The sequence below is a fragment of the Pistacia vera genome, unplaced genomic scaffold, assembly GCF_008641045.1.
Source record: "Pistacia vera cultivar Batoury unplaced genomic scaffold, PisVer_v2 Contig343, whole genome shotgun sequence".
In the NCBI taxonomy this organism is placed as follows: domain Eukaryota; kingdom Viridiplantae; phylum Streptophyta; class Magnoliopsida; order Sapindales; family Anacardiaceae; genus Pistacia; species Pistacia vera.
In genome coordinates, this window is record NW_022196161.1 from 1,762,089 (window position 1) to 1,787,328 (window position 25,240).

General features: G+C 34.6%; 2 protein-coding genes across 3 annotated transcripts; both read left to right on the forward strand.

Annotated features, from left to right (window-relative positions):
• Positions 1 to 291: 291 nt before the first annotated feature.
• LOC116138652 (receptor protein kinase-like protein ZAR1) lies at positions 292 to 22,263 on the forward strand. Of its 2 annotated transcripts, XM_031424347.1 has the most exons (3): positions 292 to 570; positions 18,862 to 20,033; positions 21,492 to 22,263. In XM_031424347.1, exons 1-3 carry the CDS (start codon positions 443 to 445, stop codon positions 22,097 to 22,099), a joined length of 1,908 nt encoding a protein of 635 aa, XP_031280207.1. In that variant the 5' UTR covers positions 292 to 442; the 3' UTR covers positions 22,100 to 22,263. The 2 variants fall into 2 exon arrangements, with proteins under 2 accessions (XP_031280207.1, XP_031280208.1); XM_031424348.1 differs by lacking the exons at positions 18,862 to 20,033; positions 21,492 to 22,263 and adding an exon at positions 3,187 to 3,958 and having other exon boundaries at positions 292 to 1,742.
• Positions 6,919 to 9,770, forward strand: LOC116138653 (transcription factor bHLH130-like). Its single transcript, XM_031424349.1, has 6 exons — positions 6,919 to 7,751; positions 8,400 to 8,734; positions 8,818 to 8,988; positions 9,103 to 9,168; positions 9,249 to 9,317; positions 9,404 to 9,770. The coding sequence occupies exons 1-6, from the start codon at positions 7,352 to 7,354 to the stop codon at positions 9,473 to 9,475; spliced, it is 1,113 nt and encodes a 370-aa protein (XP_031280209.1). The 5' UTR covers positions 6,919 to 7,351; the 3' UTR covers positions 9,476 to 9,770.
• Positions 22,264 to 25,240: the final 2,977 nt, after the last annotated feature.

A 25,240-nucleotide genomic window follows, 5' to 3' on the forward strand; every position in this document is an offset into this window, starting at 1 on the left:
GCTTGATATAAATTAACCATATTACCCTTCTTTAAAACGGAAAATACTAACAGAATCTGACGAAGGGTGGGAAAATGTCGTTTTGAAACTTAATGGGTGGGAAAGTGCTGTTTCGCCTAACCTTCGGGGCTCTCCCCTTGTTGCAACGATCAGGGAGGCATTATGGTGTAAAACAAATAGTAAATGGTAATTAGATTATTATTACCTTTTCATTAAAATAATGTAGATATTTAATAATTTAAACTTGGCGTAGCCACGTAACCACGTTAGTCTGCCACCTCGAGAACACTCAAAACTTTCAAGTTCAAATTTTCTTCTCTACTTCTTCTTCTTCCTCTCCTTTTTCTCTGCAACTCCTCGTTGCATGAAACTTAAACAATCTTCATTTTGAATCACTAGAGCCTCGCAATTTTAGATTCCAATATTTGAAACACTGGTGACAATGCTTCTTCAACTCTTTCTCACACTCTTGTTTGCTCCTTTCTCTTTCTCTCTCAACCAAGATGGCCTCGCTCTTCTCGCACTCAAAGCCGCCATTTCAACTGACCCAACTCGCTCCCTCGACTCTTGGTCCGACTCAGACTCAACCCCCTGTCATTGGACCGGCATTCACTGCATTAGAAACCGAGTCACCTCTCTCTATCTCCCAAACAAAAGCTTCACTGGCTACATGCCCTCCGAACTCGGCCTCTTGAACTCACTCACTCGACTCAATCTCGCTCACAACAACTTCTCCAAACCAATACCTGCCAATCTCTTCAACACCACAAACCTCGTTTATCTCGATCTCTCTCACAACTCTTTCTCTGGCACAATTCCTGACCAAATCAAAACTCTTAAAGACTTAACACACTTAGATTTATCTTCAAACCACCTGAACGGGTCCTTGCCGGAATTTCTACTCGACCTAAGAGGCCTAACTGGTACTCTAAACTTGTCTTACAATCAATTTTCAGGTCAGATTCCGGAGATGTACGGACATTTTCCGGTGATGGTGAGTTTGGATCTAAGGTATAATAATCTCAGTGGAGAGATACCTCAAGTGGGCTCACTTTTGAACCAGGGACCCACCGCATTTTCCGGAAACCCGAGGCTTTGTGGGTTTCCATTGCAGAGTCCATGTCCAGAAGCTGAGAATCCCGGGGCTTTTTCAAACCCTGAAGAAGAACGGGATCCGCAAGACCCGAAGAGTTCTAGCTCTAGCTATGGTGGTGAAGAGAAAGAGAAAGAGGAGAGAAATACTGGTTCAGTGGCAGTTTCAGTAATTTCTGGCGTTTCGGTGGTGGTTGGTGTTTTTGTCTCGGTGATGCTGTTTCGGAGAAAACGACGAGCTCGTGAGGGCAAAATGGGGAAGGAAAATAAGTGTGGTGATGTTGTTGTGGTTGACGAAGAGGAGGGGCAAAATGGTAAATTTGTTGTGATGGACGAGGGGTTCAGTTTGGAGTTGGAGGATTTGTTGAGGGCTTCGGCTTACGTGGTGGGGAAAAGTAGAAGTGGGATTGTTTACAAGGTTATTGCTGGGAGAGGATCGGCTGTGATCGCGCCTACTGTTGTTGCAGTGAGGAGGTTGAGTGAGGGTGATAACAGGTGGCGGTTAAAGGAGTTTGAAGCTGAGGTGGAGGCCATTGGAAGGGTCCAGCATCCGAACATCGTGCGGTTGAAAGCTTATTATTATGCAAATGATGAGAAGTTGCTGATTTCTGATTTCGTCCGCAATGGAAGCTTGTACACTGCGTTGCATGGTAAAAAAACTATCTTTTTGAAATTTAGTGATTGTAATTATAAGGTTTAGAGGGTAGATTAGCTTAATTTGGGAAACAAATAATTATAGGGTCACATGAATTGGCTGTTAATCATGTTTAATGTTTGAAATGGGGGGCCTACATGGTTTCGTTCTTCTACACTATTATTGTTTTGGTAAACTTTTATCTAATTATTCTAGAAAACTAGTTTTGTAACTCGAAAATAATTAAATTCATATTATTAGAATTAGAGAATGCATATTTGAAAGCAGGATAACATAAAATGTTTCTCAAAAATAGGGATAATACTTTATATACAAACCTTTTATATAGAATAATGTGAATTAAAAATAAATTAAATAATTAAAGGAAATTACAAAGCAAACATGCAGGTTGACACATCAATTCATAGGGGATAGTTTGTATAGATAATCTGTATATGTAGTTTTACTCAAAAAATATATAAAACGTTTTTTCGGCGTCTCTTTTGTTTACAATTGGTGTATGAAGGATAAGTTTTCCAAATACTAGGCTGAATGTGGTTCAAAGTATAGTGTTCTTTGAGATGGCTCTGAACTTCTAAGTTAAGACATGCTCATGCAAGTAAAATTTGTTTCACTTGAATCCAAATATATGAATCATAAAGACATATATGATGGGTCCAGACTATGCTTAGTGTCTGACAATAATTAATGTCAGTTTTCTGGCGATTTTTTAAACTTCCCCTGTGATTTTTCCAGTAGCCTTCCTTCTGAATTGAGGTCATTGTAAACATTTTTGGGGCCTTCTCTGTTCTCATTGAAACAGTAATTACTCATTTCAGATACACCTGTGGTATCTTTCTCTTTGTTTTTTTTATGTCCATGTGCACTCTCTCAAGATACCCTTGTGAGGACAATTTTTCATGTTTTTCAGAACTCTTAGACAAAAATATTTATTTTGTGGTCCTCTTCATCTGCTTCTGATTGCTCTTATAAATACTAAGACCAAAATTTATTGAATGATCCCATTATAGTGACAGACAAATGCATAGTTTTCAATGCAATTGACATCTGATAGTGACATGAAATAAGAGGTGGACCACTATCACCATTGTAATCCTGTTCCATACTGCATATTGGTTTATTGCCTTTTGTGGTTACCAACTTGGAAAAATCCTTTCTTCCGTGAATTGATGATGTTTTTCACCCGAGTGGTTAAAATGCTACATGTTAAATGGTGGAAGAGAAATTCCTATTTGGATTTTAAATCATGTTAAATATACATATAACTTGTATTGGATTTATCACCTAAATCAAAGTTTATGCTTGTTATGGCACTCTATAATTAGAAGGAAAAACATCTAACTGTTTCCTTTCAATGTTTGTGATGGCTTTCCTAGTACAGTATCAGTTGGCAATATAATAGGCTAACTAGTTTCTGCAATGTTGTGTAATTGTTGCAGGGGGACCTTCCAATTCTTTGCCACCACTTTCATGGGCTGCAAAGTTAAAAATTGCTCAGGGAACTGCTAGAGGTTTAATGTACATACATGAACACAGCCCTCGAAAATATGTTCATGGCAACATCAAATCTACAAAAATCCTCCTTGACGGTGAACTCCGGCCTCACATCTCAGGTTTTGGAATCACTCGTCTTGTCCCTGGTACCTCTAAAATGACCAAAAACCAAACCATTGCAATCGGTTCCAGATTTTCGGCTCATGCTACTGTTTACTTGGCGCCTGAAGCTCGAATTTATGGCAGCAAATTCACTCAGAAATGTGATGTCTACTCATTTGGTATTGTTCTCTTGGAATTATTAACTGGGAGACTGCCTGATGCGGGACCTGACAATGATGGTAAGGAGCTGGAGAGTCTTGTAAGGAAGGTGTTTCGAGAGGAGCGTCCCATGTCTGAGATTATAGACCCAGCACTGCTGACTGAAGTTCATGCCAAGAAACAAGTTATTGCAACATTCCACATTGCTCTTAATTGCACCGAGCTGGATCCAGAAGTTCGTCCTAGGATGAGAACAGTGTCTGAGAATCTTGATCGCATCAAATCACAGTGAAAATTTTTCTGGAAGTGCCTTGTAAAGTTTTTTTCATTGCCGCTAACTTCTGGGTTTTGATGCTTTTAACTTTTCAGTAGTATCGATTTTGAATTTTGATGTCCTAGTTATGCAGGGTTATTGGGCTGTATCTCAACGTGAAACTATTATCGTATGCAACTGCATTCTCCTTGAATGTATTTATAATCCGTCTTTCTCGGCCTCTTGAAGTTCATTGGCTTAAGTTTAGCCATACAAACTAATTTAACCCAATAACTCAGAGTTCACATCCAAGATTTAGAGGAAGAGGAGATATGAATCATAAAAAATATGTTGGAAGGCAACTTAATAAGATCTAATATATCATTCTTCAATGACCAGTGATATGAAGTAAACTTAGCCCTCTAAAGACGTTTAGACTTTAGATGTTCATTGGTTTCGAATCTTTCCTGATTCTTTCTTTTGTTTCCTTTTAGTAATCTTGACTGTTGACTGGTGACTGTAAGCTTAGCTAGGTAATTTTCAGGCTTAGGGCAAGAACTTGTAAAATTCATTTTGGTGTTGAAATTGTCTGACCTTAAACCCAACCACATACCTCTTCCTCTACAAAATTTAAATTAAATGGACCCCTTTCCAAATTGGGTAAGACTATGACTATGAGAGTATCTGGGTCATGATTTGAAAAGTGGTTTAGGGTTTTGGACTTCACCAACGAATTATTTCTCTAATCAAGAGGTTTTTTTTTTTTTTAATAAATATTGAACTCCATCTCCATGTCAAACACATCAACTCACCCTAATTTTACTAATCCAAAGCTTTAACATTTTAGAGACAAAAGAAATTAAATCTAAAAGTTACTTTCAGTCCTCTTTGACTTGATTATCTTTTCAAAATCCTATGCACATGCACTTTATTCTCCACCCATAACTTTGATCTTAATGACCAATTTCATGAGCCTCTCTTGAAAAGGCATATATATATATATATATATTATAACTTGAATACTTGAAAGTATACCATATGAAGATCAAATTTCCCCAAAATTGCTGAATGAATTTATTGGTTTGAAAAGTGCTTCAAAAAATTGGATACGAGTATACGACACAAATCAATCCATTAACCTATTTTATAGCTCATCGTATTCGTTTAGTCTTGAAAAACGTTTCACTTGTCTTAGCACTTTGACTTTTTAATTAATTAAAAAATTTAAAGTAAAATGTATATTTTGATAATTTATTTCCCATCCTAAACTTCTAACCTAATTGTTCAAGTATTTTTCTTAATTTCTATTATTATTAAACGTAAAAAAAATGTCTCATTATTTGTCTCTTAGTCATTATCAAATTTAGTATGGATTATATTGCTTGTTAATTTATACTTATTAAATTTAACAGTGAGATAAATAATATCATGTTTTATAATATGTGTGTATATTTAATGATGAAATTTTATGTAACAACCAATTATAATTTTACACTACGTTAGTTTGAGAATGAACTTTAATATTGAATTTTTAGTGTGTGCAATTATATAATTATGAAGTTTTTTTTGTCATTTCAATTATTGTGTTTATGTATATAATTTAATATTCTAATATAAAATTATTTTATAATAATTCTCATCATATCATATTCATTGTTTGATTAGAAAAATTTTGAAAAACAAAATTCGGGGAAACTTTTAACGAGTTTTAGTATATGATAAATAATGTTTGAGTTTAGGTTTTTCTATGTAATAATGGTATGAATTTAGTTTACGACAATTAAACATAACATGAATACGATACGATACAATACAATACAAATTGTTCAACACGAGCCATCGAAAAAGATGTACTAAAGTTTAAAGAAATATTATTTAGATAGAAATAAATAAATAAAAGAGAAAGTGTAGAAATAGATCTTAAAAAGGGGTTAGTGATTGATTTGGGCATATCTGAAAAGCATAAAAGAGGGTTTGCTTAAATAAGAAGGGCTTTTACCCTTTGTGAGATCTAAAGCCCAAACATAAATTTTATATAAAAATAAATTAAAGGAACAAACCATTGAAGCAAATGCGGAGTCACGTGTCCATGTTTCCTTCCACATAAACACTCCCTTACTTTATTTGGAATGGGAGGCCTTCAACATGAAAACATCGTCCTTTTCTTTTATTTTATTACTATACTACGGTTTACCTTTTTTTCTTTACCACCGTCTCCACGAGAGTGAAGAGGGACCATCACGAGAAGCTTTTGAAGTATATATTCTTTTAATTTTATTTTATAATTCCCAAGTTATTATACATTTTGTTCAATAATATTTGTTAAGGATAAGGTATTGCATAATTTATTATTACTTAATGTCAATTTATTTACAAAATTAATAACTTAAGTTATTTAAGGGAGTGGCAAAATTGGTAAAAAGAAAGAAAAAAGGGGTTGAGATGGAGGTTTCAAAAAATGGAAAGACGGCGGGTATGATGTAATGAGAAGAAAAGGTGAAAAGGAGAGGGGAATCAGATGCGGCATGAATCAGTGCTCACGGGCACTGATACAGTGACGTCAAGGCCTTTGATATTATCAAATCACATCACATCATATCGATCATATCATCGCCCAATACTATTAAGTCCCATATCTCGTGCGGTTATGCCTTATCCGTGACATCAACTCACACTATTCCCAACGCTCAACGCCGTCAACTCTTTTTTTTTTCTATTCCCGTACTCTTAGTTATATTCTCATACATACTCTTAATTCTTAGAGTTGTATTAAATATCAAATTTAGATTTTTATCTTTTTCATTAATTAAATTTTAAACTATTCAAAAATTATTTCATTTATTTTTTAAGTATATACAAACAATTTATTTTTCTATTAATTGGGAAGAAAATTATTAAATAAATTGGTAAAGCAAGTTTAGTGGGGAGGTAAGATTCATATTTTGGATAATGGTATATGCTTGATTCTTCTTTGATTAACAATAAAAGTGGTAGTGATTTTATTCATAAAAATCTCTAGTAAATTTTATACTTTATTCTTTTTTTGACCTATTTTTTATTATGTAATTCAAATATATGAGGGAGAAGGGCATTTTGTGAAATAAAGGAACACAGGTGGAGAGGTTGTCCGAAACAATGAGAAGAAGAAGAAGCAGAAGATAAATATCACCTCCGTTTCCTTCCATCACACACCATTTCTTTTCTTTTTCAACTTTCTCTCAAGATCTTCCTTGCTTTCGGTGCTTTCATTTCCAAATCTCACGTTCTTTTCATCTCTCCTCTCTCAACCTTCCTTTTATTTACCCTTTCTTTATTTTATTTTATTTTATTTTTACATTGTTAGCTTCTACTCCTTTCATTTATATCCTTTCAACCATTTTCTCTACCTCTTTTCTTTTGTTGCTTCCTCTTCAAGATCTTATCTTTCTCTGCTTACAATTCAAGCTGAATTTTCTTCTCCAGAAAGTGATGCATCATATTTCCTAGAATTATTAAGCTATCTGGAATGCTTCTTCACCATCGAATCTATAACTCAACCAAACAGTTCTCGTTTCTCAATAATCTGTAAGAGCGGAAACACAGAGTTTTCTGTTGTCATGGATTCTAGCATTCATAATTTTCAGAACCAATCCGATTCTGCCTTGTTGAGGTTTCACTCTGCTCCAAGCTCTCTTCTTGTTAATTTCACTGATACTATTGATAAGAGTAATTTTGAATCGGAGAGGTTAATCTCAAGATTCATTAACTCTGGTGGTGATACTGGTAATAACTCTAACTTTCAAGAATTTGAAGATAAATCGTCCGTTCATTGTGGGAATAATTCTCAACAAAACTGTCCTGGGTTGCCTCCTCATTATCCAAGGCAGAGTTCTGCTATGGACACCTCATTTGAGTTCTTAATGGATCATAACACACCAGTAAAAACTGTTAACTCCAATCTCGTTAGGCAGAGTAGCTCCCCTGCTGGACTATTCGCCAAACTCTCTGCTCAAAATGGTATCGTTGTTCTCATTTCTCAGCTCAACTCTGTTTTATTTTATTGCAATTTTTTTCTATATTTTTTCCCATATACTTGTTTTGTGTTTGAAGTTACTATACTTAGTTATGGTCTTTTTAGATTTGTCAGTCCATTTTAGCCTAAGGTGGCTGTTTAGATTTTTTTAGTCTAAATTCTGGTTATTCAAAAAGTTGTTTTGATATTGAATCGGCTATGGCCTTTAAAGTTATGTTGATAATGCTACTTACTCTTATATTAGAGCATTGGTATAAATTTCTTTTCTCACAGGAGATGGATGAAAAGAACTGAAAGTGAAATTCCAAGTTATGTGTGTTATATTGTTATGTGATATTTTTCTCTTAGAGATAATATAGAGCTCTTCTAGCAATGGTGACTGTTTTTTTCTTAACTAGAGTTGGGCTCAGTTTTGTTCATACAAAGAGAAATATAGGGATGAGGTTTGAGAGTAGTTTTTTCTTTGAGACAATTAGTGGTCTTGTGTTAAATTTAATTGATGTAGTGCTGCTGCTTTAAGACAATTATACTTAGTGAGGTGATTTCTTCTAAGAAGTTGGGATGTGACAAGAACAGTTTTGGCATGATTAGAAGCTTAGATGAATTACTTAAAATTTCTCAGTGAATTGCAGGCTACTCCACCGCAAAAGAAGTGGGAAACTATGGTGGGTTGAATGGATCGAATGGAAAAGTTTGTCCAGCTGCAAACAGACTGAAAACTCAGCTTAGCTTCTCATCAAGAATACCTTCTTCCTTGGGCATGTTGTCGCAGATCTCCGAAATTGAGAGTGATAGCGTCGCAGGTAGCCCTACTGATGGAAAAGTTGGAAATGGTGATGGTGATGCTCGGTTTTATAGTGCTGGATTCCCTTATGGTTCTTGGAACGATTTATCCCATTTCGTGGAGAATTTTACTGGCATGAAAAGAGACCAGGAAAATGACCGGAAGTTATTTTCTGGTACTCAGGTATCAATTTGTATATCAAGCTTAATTTTTATCCATATCTTACTGCTTGGTCGATTTTAATCTAATTGGTTTTCTGTCTTTAGAATGGAGAGCTCGGAAATTGCGTTCACATATTATCCCACCAGTTGAGTTTGCCTAAGACTTCAGCAGAGATAACAGCTATGGAAAAGTTCTTCCAATTTCAGGATTCTGTCCCCTGTAAGATTAGAGCAAAACGTGGTTGTGCCACTCATCCTCGAAGCATTGCCGAAAGGGTAAATATGTCTATATCATAAACCAATTAATATTCTAAGCACTTGAGAGTATGACAGGAGTGACCATGAAATATATCTATTGTTTAAGAACTTAAGGTGTCATTATATTTTCAGGTGAGAAGAACCCGGATCAGTGAACGGATGAGGAAACTACAAGAGCTTGTTCCAAATATGGACAAGGTATAATTTCTCCACACTTCAAACCTCAAAATCATTGTATTTGCAATCCTAAAATATTTACTTTTGTTTCCTCTTGGCAGCAAACAAACACGGCAGATATGTTAGATTTGGCTGTTGAGTATATTAAAGACCTCCAAAAGCAATTTAAGGTAAGAGAGAAGAAACTGAACTTCAATTTTAACATTCTTGCCAAACCATTCTTCACCTTACACTTTGATAATACTCTGCTTTGTAGACTCTTAGCGACAGCCGGGCCAACTGCAAGTGTTCGAATATTCAGAAGCCAGTCCCTAATCAAATTGTTTGACTTGCTTCTGTACAGAAGATAAGGAAAGTGATGAATAGGGGATTAGAATTTTCATTTTCTTTTTAATGAACTGAGCAAGTATAAGGAAGCTCAAGTTTCTATCACTTCATGAGCCATGACATAGAAAGGCAGATAGAATTTACACCACAAGATTCAAAGCCTGTAAGCTAACGAAGTATGGTTACAATATATATAGAATAAAGTGATAATTGTACAGGACATGCTTCTCTAATGCATTTCTTGTTACGTTCAAGCCACCAATTTATTTCACTGTTTCTTAAAGTGAGACTGAAACAAAGTGTTATTGTTTCCATTTTTAGCTATGCTAATTATGTTTTAGACAAGCCTTTGACTCACAATAGAATAGTTTATCGGACCAGAAGCTGCATTAATGTAAACTTGTGCAAATGAAATTTGAACTATAATTGCCATATCTTTGTACCAAATCCACTTTCAAAGCAAGTCTAAAATATAGATTCTTGAGGGCCGGTATAAAATATCGAGGGAGGTTAGATGAATGCTATAATGAAGCTGAAATGTACCTGAGGTCATCATATATGGTCTGAACTACTTAAATAAGCAATGTGCCAGAGTTTCTCTGGCTGTTTAATGAACCTTATCCATTTTCTGTTTTATTCAAAGGGCAACATTGAGTGCAGACACCAAAATTTTCTTGTTTTCACAATTTTACAGGAAGGGAACAGGTTTTTCTGTCCTTTTGTCTGTGTTTATATGGAGCCAAGTCACCAACCACAAACCTGGGCAGTAATTGTAAAGACAAAAAGAAATCAACTAAGATCAATGGGAGGAAAGATGGCAATTTCAAGTGAAGCAATAAGCATTGAAGGCTTGTTTGCCTTAGCTTTAAATTGGACTAAAATGTTAAGTTGAAGACTTGAAACGGTGCAGTATTCTCTTAAGGGGTGCAACGTTGTGTTGTATCATTGCTGGAAGTTAAATCTTGACCTTTGATTCAAAGTTGATCCAACGGCCATCATCAACTCTTTAGCACAACAGTGAAGTCACATTAAAGGGATCCTAATTCAATCGGGTTTTCACTACTGTACTGATTTTCCTTAAGCTTTCTGTTAGGCTAATTTGTTGCGATCAAATTTGTGTAACCTGGTGTGAGTGAGTGATTAGAGAGTTAGTCGTTCAGGTGAGAGGGGTTTTGTTCTCAAGATCTTAGAGATTCAAGGGATAGTTCTCTAGGTTGGGTTATGGGAGAGATTTGGTTGTTGTGAGTGTTAGATCTTTTGATCTTTGTTGTAAACTCTTGATTCTAATTGATTAGTGCAGTGAGCTCCTTCGATTCCGGAGCTCAATGTGGACATAGCCTATCCAATCTTGGATAGGTGAACCAAGGTAAATCTGTGTGTATTGTTGTGGTTTTGCTCTTGTGTGTTTTTTTGTCTTGATTGTGTGTTAAAGATTAGGAAGATTTCATAATAGTAGTATCAGAGCATTAGAGATAGGATCTTGTTTGATTTCTGAGTGACAAATTTGTTCAATTGAAAGTTTTGGGAAACCTAGGGTTTATGAACAATTTGGGGCTTTTTTGTCTAGGCATCTCTTTAGCACTCCAGGGTTCCCAAATCGTAAAATCGAAGGTGAAATTTGTTGATTTGATATGTTCTTGAAGTCTAGGGTTTCGTTTGGGTCATTGAGTCAGAAATCAGAATTGAACTTTTAGGGTTCAATTAGGGTGAATCTTGAAGTTTCTTTAATACACACACAATGTCTACAACTACTAGAATGGAGATTACCCAATACGATGGGAAAATCGACTTCAGTAGTTGGAAGAAAAAGATGAAGACACTGCTTTCCCATAATAAGGTGGCTCTGGCTCTGGAGAAGAACGCCGAGAAGTGGCCTGAAAATAAGCTGAAGAAAAAGGTAGAGATCGATGAAGAAGCGTACAACCTAATCATCATGAACCTGTCAGACAATGTCCTGTGGAAGGTAGATGGCCTAGAGACTCCTCTGGCCTTGTGGGGTAAACTCAAATCACTTTACGCTTTGCAATTTGCACCTAATCTTGCATTTTTAAAGGGTGCATTATTTTCATATATGATGGATAGTTCTAAGTCTATAGAAGACAAACTAAATGAGTTATTAAAAATGACCTTAATACTTAAGGGTCTGCTTGAGAGTTTTTTTTTCACTGGTTTTGAGGGTTTTTTAATTAGACTGGTTTTGAGGTGTTTAAAAACCATTACTTGCCAGATTTTTTATAGATTGGTTTAAAAACCCCCTAAAACCAGTATAGTGTATTTTTGAGGGGTTTATAAAACACCTCAAATTGGGGTTTCTTGGCTGGTTTAAAAATTTTATCCCAAAAAACCCCTTTCCACTATTAATAATCCCTTTGCTACTAAAAAAAAAGTCACAGAATAGAGCAGTCAGTCAGCCTCTTTGTTTGATTCTTCCTTCTCCAGCTTCTTCAATTCTCTCAACAAAGTTTGTTTCTCTCTTTCTCTCTCAATTTTAGTTTGGATTTACCATGCCATGCTTAAATGAGGGAAGGATCCTTTGTTCTTCATAATTGATTTGACCTAGATTTGCAATAGGTTATTCTATTAATCACATTTGAGATGAATTGTCGCTTGTTTGAAAGGTTATACTTCTTTTTAACTCGTATTACTTCATTCAATCTTCAACTTTTAGATGACTGTTACAATGCTTTTGAATCTTTTATTTATAGAATAATATGTTAGAGTCAAATCATAAATCAGGTTTTTTTTTTTTTCAATTTGTTTTGTGCGAGCATGTGTGAGACTAAAACCCTTTTATTATTTGAGTTGTTATGGCACTCTATAATTAGAAGGAAAAACATCTAACTGTTTCCTTTCAATGTTGTGATGGCTTTCCTAGTAAGTATCAGTTGGCAATATAGGCTAACTAGTTTCTGCAATGTGTGTAATTGTTGCAGGGGACCTTCCAATTCTTTGCCACCACTTTCATGGGCTGCAATTAAAAATTGCTCAGGGAACTGCTAGAGGTTTAATGTACATACATGAACACAGCCCCGAAAATATGTTCATGGCAACATCAATCTACAAAAATCCTCCTTGACGAGTGACCTCGGCCTCACATCTCAGTTTTGGAATCACTCGTCTTGTCCCTGGTACCTCTAATGACCAAAAACCAAACCATTGCAATCGGTTCCAATTTTCGGCTCAGCTACGTTTACTCGCCCTGAGCTCGAATTTATGGCAGCAAATTCACTCAGAAATGATGTCTACTCATTTGGTATTGTTCTCTTGGAATTATTAACTGGGAGACTGCCTGATGCGGGACCTGACACATGATGGTAAGGACTGGAGAGTCTTGTAAGGAAGGTGTTTCGAGAGGAGCGTCCATGTCTGAGATTATAGACCCACACTGCTGACGAAGTTCATGCCAAGAAACAAGTTATTGCAACATTCCACATTGCTCTTAATTGCACCGGCTGGATCCAGAAGTTCGTCCTAGGATAAGAACAGTGTCTGAGAATCTTGATCGCATCAAATCACAGTGAAAATTTTTCTGGAAGTGCCTTGTAAAGTTTTTTTCATTGCCGCTAACTTCTGGTTTTGATGCTTTTAACTTTTCAGTAGTATCGATTTTGAATTTTGATGTCTTAGTATGCAGGGTTATTGGGCTGATCTCAACGTGAAACTATCGTATGCAACTGCATTCTCCATGAATGTTTATAATCCGTCTTTCTCGCCTCTTGAAGTTCATTGGCTTAAGTTTGCCATACAAACTAATTTAACCCATACTCAGATTCACATCCAAGATTTAGAGGAAGAGGAGATATAACATAAAAATATGTTGGAAGGCAACTTAATAAGATCAATAATCATTCTTCAATGACCATGATATGAAGTAAACTTAGCCCTCTAAAGACGTTTAGCTTCAGATGTTCATTGGCTTCGAATCTTCCTGATTCTTTCTTTTGTTTCCATTTATAATCTTGACTTTGACTGTGACTGTAAGCTTAGCTAGGTAATTTTCGGCTTAGGGCAAGAACTGTAAAATTCATTTTGGTGTTGAAATTGTCTACCTTAAACCCACCACATACCTCTTCTCTACAAATTTAAATTAAATGGACCCCTTTCCAAATTGGGTAAGACTATGACTATGAGAGTATCTGGGTCATGATTTGAAAAGTGGTTTAGGGTTTTGGACTTCACCAACGAATTATTTCTCTAATCAAGAGGTTTTTTTTTTTTAATAAAGTATTGAACTCCATCTCCATGTCAAACACATCAACTCACCCTAATTTTACTAATCCAAAGCTTTAACATTTTAGAGACAAAAGAAATTAAATCTAAAGTTACTTTCAGTCCTCTTTGACTTGATTATCTTTTCAAAATCCTATGCACATGCACTTTATTCTCCACCCATAACTTTGATCTTATGACCAATTTCATGAGCCTCTCTTGAAAAGGCATATATATATATATATATAATTTATTATAACTTGAATACTTGAAAGTATACCATATGAAGATCAAATTTCCCCAAAATTGCTGAATGAATTTATTGGTTTGAAAGTGCTTCAAAAATGGATACGAGTATACGACACAAATCAATCCATTAACCTATTTTATAGCTCATCGTATTCGTTTAGTCTTGAAAAACGTTTCATTGTCTTAGCACTTTGACTTTTTAATTAATTAAAAATTTAAAGTAAAATGTATATTTTGATAATTTATTTCCCATCCTAAACTTCTAACCTAATTGTTCAAGTATTTTTCTTAATTTCTATTATTATTAAACGTAAAAAAAATGTCTCATTATTTGTCTCTTAGTCATTATCAAATTTAGTATGGATTATATTGCTTGTTAATTTATACTTATTAAATTTAACAGTGAGATAAATAATATCATGTTTTATAAATGTTGTATATTTTAATGATGAAATTTTATGTAACAACCAATTATAATTTCTCACTACGTTAGTTTGAGAATGAACTTTAATATGAATTTTTAGTGTGTCAATTATATAATTATGAAGTTTTTTTTGTCATTTCAATTATTGTGTTTATGTATATAATTTATATTCTAATATAAAATTATTTATAATAATTCTTCATATCTATTCATTGTTTGATTAGAAAAATTTTGAAAAACAAAATTCGGGGAAACTTTTAACGAGTTTTAGTATATGATAAATAATGTTTGAGTTTAGGTTTTCTATGTAATAATGGTATGAATTTAGTTTACGACAATTAAACATAACATGAATACGATACGATACAATACAATACAAATTGTTCAACACGAGCCATCGAAAAAGATGTACTAAAGTTTAAAAAATATTATTTAGATAGAAATAAATAAATAAAAGAGAAAGTGTAGAAATAGATCTTAAAAGGGGTTAGTGATTGATTTGGGCATATCTGAAAAGCATAAAAAGAGGGTTTGCTTAAATAAGAAGGGCTTTTACCCTTTGTGAGATCTAAAGCCAAACATAAATTTTATTAAAAATAAATTAAAGGAACAAACCATTGAAGCAAATGCGGAGTCACGTGTCATGTTTCCTTCCACATAAACACTCCCTTACTTTATTTGGAATGGGAGGCCTTCAACATGAAAACATCGTCCTTTTCTTTTATTTTATTACATACTACGGTTTACCTTTTTTTCTTTACCACCGTCTCCACGAGAGTGAAGAGGGACCATCACGAGAAGCTTTGAAGTATATATTCTTTTAATTTTATTTTATAATTCCCAGTTATTATACATTTTGTTCAATAATATTGTTAAGGATAAGGTATTGCATAATTTATTATATACTTAATGTCAATTTATTTACAAAATTAATAACTTAAGTTATTTAAGGAGTGGCAAAATTGGTAAAAAGAAAGAAAAAAGGGGTTGAGATGGAGGTTTCAAAAAATGGAAAGACGGCGGTATGATGTAATGAGAAGAAAAGGTGAAAAGAGAGGGGAATCAGATGCGGCATGAATCATGCTCCACGGGCACTGATACAGTGACGTCAAGGCCTTTGATATTATCAAATCACATCACATCATATCGATCATATCATCGCCCAATACTATTAAGTCCCATATCTCGTGCGGTATGCCTTATCCGTGACATCAACTCACACTATTCCCAACGCTCAACGCCGTCAACTCTTTTTTTTTTCTATTCCCGTACTCTTTTATATTCTCATACATACTCTTAATTCTTAGAGTTGTATTAATATCAAATTTAGATTTTTATCTTTTTCATTAATTAAATTTTAAACTATCAAAAATATTTCATTTATTTTTTAAGTATATACAAACAATTTATTTTTCTATTATTGGGAAGAAAATTATTAAATAAATTGGTAAAGCAAGTTTAGTGGGGAGGTAAGATTCATATTTTGGATAATGGATATGCTTGATTCTTCTTTGATTAACAATAAAAGTGTAGTGATTTTATTCATAAAAATCTCTAGTAAATTTTATACTTTATTCTTTTTTTGACCTATTTTTTATTATGTAATTCAAATATATGAGGGAGAAGGGCATTTTGTTGAAATAAAGGAACACAGGTGGAGAGGTTGTCCGAAACAATGAGAAGAAGAAGAAGCAGAAGATAAATATCACCCCGTTTCCTTCCATCACACACCATTTCTTTTCTTTTTAACTTTCTCTCAGATCTTCCTTGCTTTCGGTGCTTTCATTTCCAAATCTCACGTTCTTTTCATCTCTCCTCTCTCAACCTTCCTTTATTTACCCTTTCTTTTATTTATTTTATTTTATTTTTACATTGTTAGCTTCTACTCCTTTCTTTAATCCTTTCAACCATTTTCTCTACCTCTTTTCTTTAGTTGCTTCCCTTCAAGATCTTATCTTTCTCTGCTTACAATTCACTGAATTTTCTTCTCCAGAAAGTGATGCATCATATTTCCTAGAATTATTAGCTATCTGGAATGCTTCCCCGCCATCGAATCTAAACTCAACCAACTTTCTCGTTTCTCAATAATCTGTAAGAGCCGAACACAGAGTTTTCTGCTGTCATGGATTCTAGCATTCATAATTTTCAAACCAATCCGATTCTGCCTTGTTGAGGTTTCACTCTGCTCCAAGCTCTCTTCTTGTTAATTTCACTGATACTATTGATAAGTAATTTTGAATCGGAGAGGTTAATCTCAAGATTCATTAACTCTGGTGGTGATACTGGTAATAACTCTAACTTCAAGAATTTGAAGATAAATCGTCCGTTCATTGTGGAATAATTCTCAACAAACTGTCATGGGTTGCCTCCTCATTATCCAAGGCAGAGTTCTGCTATGGAACCTCATTTGAGTTCTTAATGGATCATAACACACCAGTAAAAACTGTTAACTCCAATCTCGTTAGGCAGAGTGCTCCCCTGCTGGATATTCGCCAAACTCTCTGCACAAAATGGTATCGTTGTTCTCATTTCTCAGCTCACTCGTTTTATTTTTTGCAATTTTTTCTATATTTTTTCCCATATACTTGTTTTTGTTTTGAAGTTACTATACTTAGTTATGGTCTTTTTAGATTTGTCAGTCCATTTAGCCTAAGGTGCGTGTTTAGATTTTTTAGACTAAATTCTGGTTATTCAAAAAGTTGTTTTGATATTGAATCGGCTATGGCCTTTAAAGTTATGTTGATAATGCTACTTACTCTTATATTAGAGCATTGGTATAAATTTCTTTTCTCACAGGAGATGGATGAAAGAACTGAAAGTGAAATTCCAAGTATGTGTGTTATATTGTTATGTGATATTTTCTCTTAAGATAATATAGAGCTCTTCTAGCAATGGTGACTGTTTTTTTCTTAACTAGATGTTGGGCTCAGTTTTGTTCATACAAAAGAATATAGGAACGAGTGTTGAGAGTAGGTTTTTCTTTGAGACATTAGGTCTTGTGTTAAATTATATTGATGTAGTGCTGCTGCTTTAAGACATTATACTTAGTGAGGTGATTTCTTCTAAGAAGTTGGGATGGTACAAGAACATTTTGGCATGATTAGAAGCTTAGATGATACTTAAAATTTCTCAGTGATTGCAGGCTACTCCACCGCAAAAGAAGTGGGAAACTATGTGGGTTGAATGAATCGAATGGAAAAGTTTGTCCGGCTGCAAACAGACTGAAAACTCAGCTTAGCTCTCATCAAGAATACCTCTTCTCCTTGGGCATGTTGTCGCAGATCTCCGAAATTGAGAGTGATAGCGTCGCAGTAGCCCTACTGATGGAAAAGTTGGAAATGGTGATGGTGATGCTCGTTTTTATAGTGCTGGATTCCCTTATGTTTCTTGGAACGATTTATCCCATTTCGTGGAGATTTTACTGGCATGAAAAGAGACCAGGAAAATGACCGGAAGTTATTTTCTCGTACTCAGGTATCAATTGTATATCAAGCTTAATTTTATCCATATCTTACTGCTTGGTCGATTTTAATCTAATTGGTTTTCTATCTTAGAATGGAGAGCTCGGAAATTGCGTTCACATATTATCCCCATTGAGTTTGCCTAAGACTTCACAGAGATAACAGCTATGGAAAGTTCTTCCAATTTCAGGATTCTGTCCCCTGTAAGATTAGAGCAACGTGGTTGTGCCACTCATCCTCGAAGCATTGCCGAAAGGGTAATATGTCTATATCATAAACCAATTAATATTCTAAGCACTTGAGAGTATGATAGGATTGACTATGAAATATATATATTGTTTAAGAACTTAAGGTGGCATTATATTTTCAGGTGAGAAGAACCCGGATCAGTGAACGGATGAGGAAACTACAAGAGCTTGTTCCAAATATGGACAAGGTATAATTTCTCCACACTTCAAACCTCAAATCATTGTATTTGCAATCCTAAAATATTTACTTTGTTTCCTCTTGGCAGCAAACAAACACGGCAATATGTTAGATTTGGCGTTTGAGTATATAAAGACCTCCAAAAGCAATTTAAGTAAGAGAGAAGAAACTGAACTTCAATTTTAACATTCTTGCCAACCATTCTTCACCTTACACTTTGATAATACTCTGCTTTGTAGACTCTAAGCACAGCCGGCCAACTGCAAGTGTTCGAATATTCAGAAGCCAGTCCCTAATCAAATTGTTTGACTTGCTTCTGTACAGAAGATAGGAAGTGATGAATAGGGGATTAGAATTTTCATTTTCTTTTTAATGAACTGAGCAAGTATAAGGAAGCTCAAGTTTCTATCACTTCATGAGCCATGACATAGAAAGGCAGATAGAATTTACACCACAAGATTCAAAGCCTGTAACTAACGAAGTATGGTTACAATATATATGGAATAAAGTGATAATTGTACAGACATGCTTCTCTAATGCATTTCTTGTTACGTGCAAGCCACCAATTTATTTCACTGTTTCTTAAAGTGAGACTGAAACAAGTGTTATTGTTTCTTGGTCCGACTCAGACTCAACCCCCTGTCATTGGACCGGCATTCACTGCATTAGAAACCGAGTCACCTCTCTCTATCTCCCAAACAAAAGCTTCACTGGCTACATGCCCTCCGAACTCGGCCTCTTGAACTCACTCACTCGACTCAATCTCGCTCACAACAACTTCTCCAAACCAATACCTGCCAATCTCTTCAACTCCACAAACCTCGTTTATCTCGATTTCTCTCACAACTCTTTCTCTGGCACAATTCCTGACCAAATCAAAACTCTTAAAGACTTAACACACTTAGATTTATCTTCAAACCACCTGAACGGGTCCTTGCCGGAATTTCTACTCGACCTAAGAGGCCTAACTGGTACTCTAAACTTGTCTTACAATCAATTTTCAGGTCAGATTCCGGAGATGTACGGACATTTTCCGGTGATGGTGAGTTTGGATCTAAGGTATAATAATCTCAGTGGAGAGATACCTCAAGTGGGCTCACTTTTGAACCAGGGACCCACCGCATTTTCCGGAAACCCGAGGCTTTGTGGGTTTCCATTGCAGAGTCCATGTCCAGAAGCTGAGAATCCCGGGGCTTTTTCAAACCCTGAAGAAGAACGGGATCCGCAAGACCCGAAGAGTTCTAGCTCTAGCTATGGTGGTGAAGAGAAAGAGAAAGAGGAGAGAAATACTGGTTCAGTGGCAGTTTCAGTAATTTCTGGCGTTTCGGTGGTGGTTGGTGTTTTTGTCTCGGTGATGCTGTTTCGGAGAAAACGACGAGCTCGTGAGGGCAAAATGGGGAAGGAAAATAAGTGTGGTGATGTTGTTGTGGTTGACGAAGAGGAGGGGCAAAATGGTAAATTTGTTGTGATGGACGAGGGGTTCAGTTTGGAGTTGGAGGATTTGTTGAGGGCTTCGGCTTACGTGGTGGGGAAAAGTAGAAGTGGGATTGTTTACAAGGTTATTGCTGGGAGAGGATCGGCTGTGATCGCGCCTACTGTTGTTGCAGTGAGGAGGTTGAGTGAGGGTGATAACAGGTGGCGGTTAAAGGAGTTTGAAGCTGAGGTGGAGGCCATTGGAAGGGTCCAGCATCCGAACATCGTGCGGTTGAAAGCTTATTATTATGCAAATGATGAGAAGTTGCTGATTTCTGATTTCGTCCGCAATGGAAGCTTGTACACTGCGTTGCATGGTAAAAAAACTATCTTTTTGAAATTTAGTGATTGTAATTATAAGGTTTAGAGGGTAGATTAGCTTAATTTGGGAAACAAATAATTATAGGGTCACATGAATTGGCTGTTAATCATGTTTAATGTTTGAAATGGGGGGCCTACATGGTTTCGTTCTTCTACACTATTATTGTTTTGGTAAACTTTTATCTAATTATTCTAGAAAACTAGTTTTGTAACTCGAAAATAATTAAATTCATATTATTAGAATTAGAGAATGCATATTTGAAAGCAGGATAACATAAAATGTTTCTCAAAAATAGGGATAATACTTTATATACAAACCTTTTATATAGAATAATGTGAATTAAAAATAAATTAAATAATTAAAGGAAATTACAAAGCAAACATGCAGGTTGACACATCAATTCATAGGGGATAGTTTGTATAGATAATCTGTATATGTAGTTTTACTCAAAAAATATATAAAACGTTTTTTCGGCGTCTCTTTTGTTTACAATTGGTGTATGAAGGATAAGTTTTCCAAATACTAGGCTGAATGTGGTTCAAAGTATAGTGTTCTTTGAGATGGCTCTGAACTTCTAAGTTAAGACATGCTCATGCAAGTAAAATTTGTTTCACTTGAATCCAAATATATGAATCATAAAGACATATATGATGGGTCCAGACTATGCTTAGTGTCTGACAATAATAAATGTCAGTTTTCTGGCGATTTTTTAAACTTCCCCTGTGATTTTTCCAGTAGCCTTCCTTCTGAATTGAGGTCATTGTAAACATTTTTGGGGCCTTCTCTGTTCTCATTGAAACAGTAATTACTCATTTCAGATACACCTGTGGTATCTTTCTCTTTGTTTTTTTTCCCATCACAAGAATTTGTCCATGTGCACTCTCTCAAGATACCCTTGTGAGGACCATTTTTCATGTTTTTCAGAACTCTTAGACAAAAATATTTATTTTGTGGTCCTCTTCATCTGCTTCTGATTGCTCTTATAAATACTAAGACCAACATTTATTGAATGATCCCATTATAGTGACAGACAAATGCATAGTTTTCAATGCAATTGATATCTGATAGTGACATGAAATAAGAGGTGGACCACTATCACCATTGTAATCCTGTTCCATACTGCATATTGGTTTATTGCGTTTTGTGGTTACCAACTTGGAAAAATCCTTTCTTCCGTGAATTGATGATGTTTTTCACCCGAGTGGTTAAAATGCTACATGTTAAAGGGTGGAAGAGAAATTCCTATTTCGATTTTAAATCATGTTAAATATACATATAACTTGTATTGGATTTATCACCTAAATCAAAGTTTATGCTTGTTATGGCACTCTATAATTAGAAGGAAAAACATCTAACTGTTTCCTTTCAATGTTTGTGATGGCTTTCCTAGTATAGTATCAGTTGGCAATATAATAGGCTAACTAGTTTCTGCAATGTTGTGTAATTGTTGCAGGGGGACCTTCCAATTCTTTGCCACCACTTTCATGGGCTGCAAAGTTAAAAATTGCTCAGGGAACTGCTAGAGGTTTAATGTACATACATGAACACAGCCCTCGAAAATATGTTCATGGCAACATCAAATCTACAAAAATCCTCCTTGACGGTGAACTCCGGCCTCACATCTCAGGTTTTGGAATCACTCGTCTTGTCCCTGGTACCTCTAAAATGACCAAAAACCAAACCATTGCAATCGGTTCCAGATTTTCGGCTCATGCTACTGTTTACTTGGCGCCTGAAGCTCGAATTTATGGCAGCAAATTCACTCAGAAATGTGATGTCTACTCATTTGGTATTGTTCTCTTGGAATTATTAACTGGGAGACTGCCTGATGCGGGACCTGACAATGATGGTAAGGAGCTGGAGAGTCTTGTAAGGAAGGTGTTTCGAGAGGAGCGTCCCATGTCTGAGATTATAGACCCAGCACTGCTGACTGAAGTTCATGCCAAGAAACAAGTTATTGCAACATTCCACATTGCTCTTAATTGCACCGAGCTGGATCCAGAAGTTCGTCCTAGGATGAGAACAGTGTCTGAGAATCTTGATCGCATCAAATCACAGTGAAAATTTTTCTGGAAGTGCCTTGTAAAGTTTTTTTCATTGCCGCTAACTTCTGGGTTTTGATGCTTTTAACTTTTCAGTAGTATCGATTTTGAATTTTGATGTCCTAGTTATGCAGGGTTATTGGGCTGTATCTCAACGTGAAACTATTATCGTATGCAACTGCATTCTCCTTGAATGTATTTATAATCCGTCTTTCTCGGCCTCTTGAAGTTCATTGGCTTAAGTTTAGCCATACAAACTAATTTAACCCAATAACTCAGAGTTCACATCCAAGATTTAGAGGAAGAGGAGATATGAATCATAAAAAATATGTTGAAAGGCAACTTAATAAGATCTAATATATCATTCTTCAATGACCAGTGATATGAAGTAAACTTAGCCCTCTAAAGACGTTTAGACTTTAGATGTTCATTGGCTTCGAATCTTTCCTGATTCTTTCTTTTGTTTCCTTTTAGTAATCTTGACTGTTGACTGGTGACTGTAAGCTTAGCTAGGTAATTTTCAGGCTTAGGGCAAGAACTTGTAAAATTCATTTTGGTGTTGAAATTGTCTGACCTTAAACCCAACCACATACCTCTTCATCTACAAATTTAAATTAAATGGACCCCTTTCCAAATTGGGTATGACTATGACTATGAGAGTATCTGGGTCATGATTTGAAAAGTGGGTTTAGGGTTTTGGACCTCACCATCGAATTATTTCTCTAATCAAGAGGGTTTTTTTTTAATAAAATATTGAACTCCATCTCCATGTCAAACACATCAAACTCACCCATAATTTTACTAATCCAAAGCTTTAACATTTTAGAGACAAAAGAAATTAAATCTAAAAAGTTACTTTTCAGTCCTCTTTGACTTGATTATCTTTTCAAAATCCATATGCACAATGCACTTTATTCTCCACCCAATAACTTTGATCTTCATGACCAAATTTCATGAGCCTCTCTTGAAAAGGCATATATATATATATATATATATATAACTTGGAATTACTTGAAAGTATACTCATATGAAGATCAAATTTCCCCAAAATTGCTGAAAGAATTTGTTGGTTTGAAAAAATTGGATACGACACAAATCAATCCATTAACCTATTTTATAGCTCATCGTATTCGGTTTAGTCTTGAAAAACGTTTCACTTGTCTTAGCACTTTGACTTTTTAATTAATTAAAAAATTTAAAAAGTTAAATGTAATATTTTGATAATTTATTTCCCATCCTAAACTTTTAACCTAATTGTTCAAGTATTTTTCTTAATTTCTATTATTATTAAACGTAAAAAAAATGTCTCATTATTTGTCTCTTAGTCATTATATTCAAATTTAGTATGGATTATATTGCTTGTTAATTTATACTTATTAAATTTAACAGTGAGATATAATAATATCATGTTTTATAATAGTTGTGTATAATTTAAATGATGAAATTTTATGTAACAACCAATTATAATTTATACACTACGTTGAAGTTTGAGAATGAAACTTTATATGAAATGTTTTAGTGTGTGCAATTATATAATTATGAAGTTTTTTTGTCATTTCAATATTTATGTGGTATGTATATAATTTAATATCTAATATAAAATATTTATAATAATTCAATCATATCTATTCATTGTTTGATTAGAAAAATTTTGAAAAACAAATTCGGGGAAACTTTTAACGAGTTTAGTAATATGATAAAATATGTTTGAGTTTAGGTTTTCATATGTAAATAATGGTATGAATTTAGTTTACGACAATTAAAACATAACATGAATACGATAAACAATACATACAAAATTGTTTCAACACGAGCCATCGAAAAAGATGTACTAAAGTTTAAAGAAATATTATTTTAGATAGAAATAAATAAATAAAAGAAGAGAAAGTGTAGAAATAGATGCTTAAAAGGGGTTAGTGATGATTTGGGCATATCTGAAAGCATAAAAAAGGGTTTGCTAAAATAAGAAGGGCTTTTACCTTTGTGGAGATCTAAAGCCCAAACATAAATTTTATATAAAATAATAAATTAAAGGAACAAACACATTGAAGCAAATGCGGAGTACGTGTCCATGTTTCCTCACATAAACACTCCCTTACTTTATTTGGAATGGGAGGCCTTCAACATGAAAACATCGTCCTTTTCTTTTTTATTTTAACTATACGGTTTACCTTTTTTCTTTACCACCGTCTCCACGAGAGTGAAGAGGGACCATCACGAGAAGCTTTTGAAGTATATATTCTTTTAAATTTTTATTTTATAATTCCCAAGTATTATACATTTTGTTCAATAATATTTGTAAAGGATAAGGTATTGCTATAATTTATTATTACTTAATGTCAATTTATTTACAAAATTAATAAATTAAGTTATTTAAAGGGAGGTGCAAAATTGGTAAAAAAGAAAGAAAAAAGGGGTTGAGATGGAGGTTTCAAAAAATGGAAAGACGGCGGGTATGATGTAATGAGAAGAAAGTGAAAAGAGAGGGGAATCAGATGCGGCATGAATCAAGTGCTCACGGGCACTGATACAGTGACGTCAAGGCCTTTGATATTATCAAATACATCACATCATATGTATCATATATCGCCCAATACTATTAAGTCCCATATCTCGTGCGGTTATGCTTATCCGTGACATCAAATCACACTATTCCAACGCTCAACGCCGTCAACTCTTTTTTTTTTCTATTCCCGTACTCTTAGTTATATTCTATACATACTCTTTAATTCTTAGAGTTGTATTAAATATCAAATTTAGATTTTTCTTTTCATTAAATTAAATTTAAACTATTCAAAATATTTTCATTATTTTTTAAGTATATAACAAACAATTTTATTTTTCTATTAATGGGAAGAAAATTATTAAATAAATTGGTAAAGCAAGTTTAGGTGGGAGGTAAGATTCATATTTGTGGATATAATGGGATATGCTTGATTCTTCTTTTGATTAAACAAATAAAAGTGGTAGTGATTTTATTCATAAAAAGTCTCTAGTAAATTTATACTTTATTCTTTTTTGACCTATTTTATTATGGAATTCAAATAATATGAGGGGAGAAGGGCTCTTTGGTGAAATAAAGGAACACAGGTGGAGAGGTTGTCCGAAACAATGAGAAGAAGAAGAAGCAGAAGATAAATATCACCTCCGTTTCCTTCCA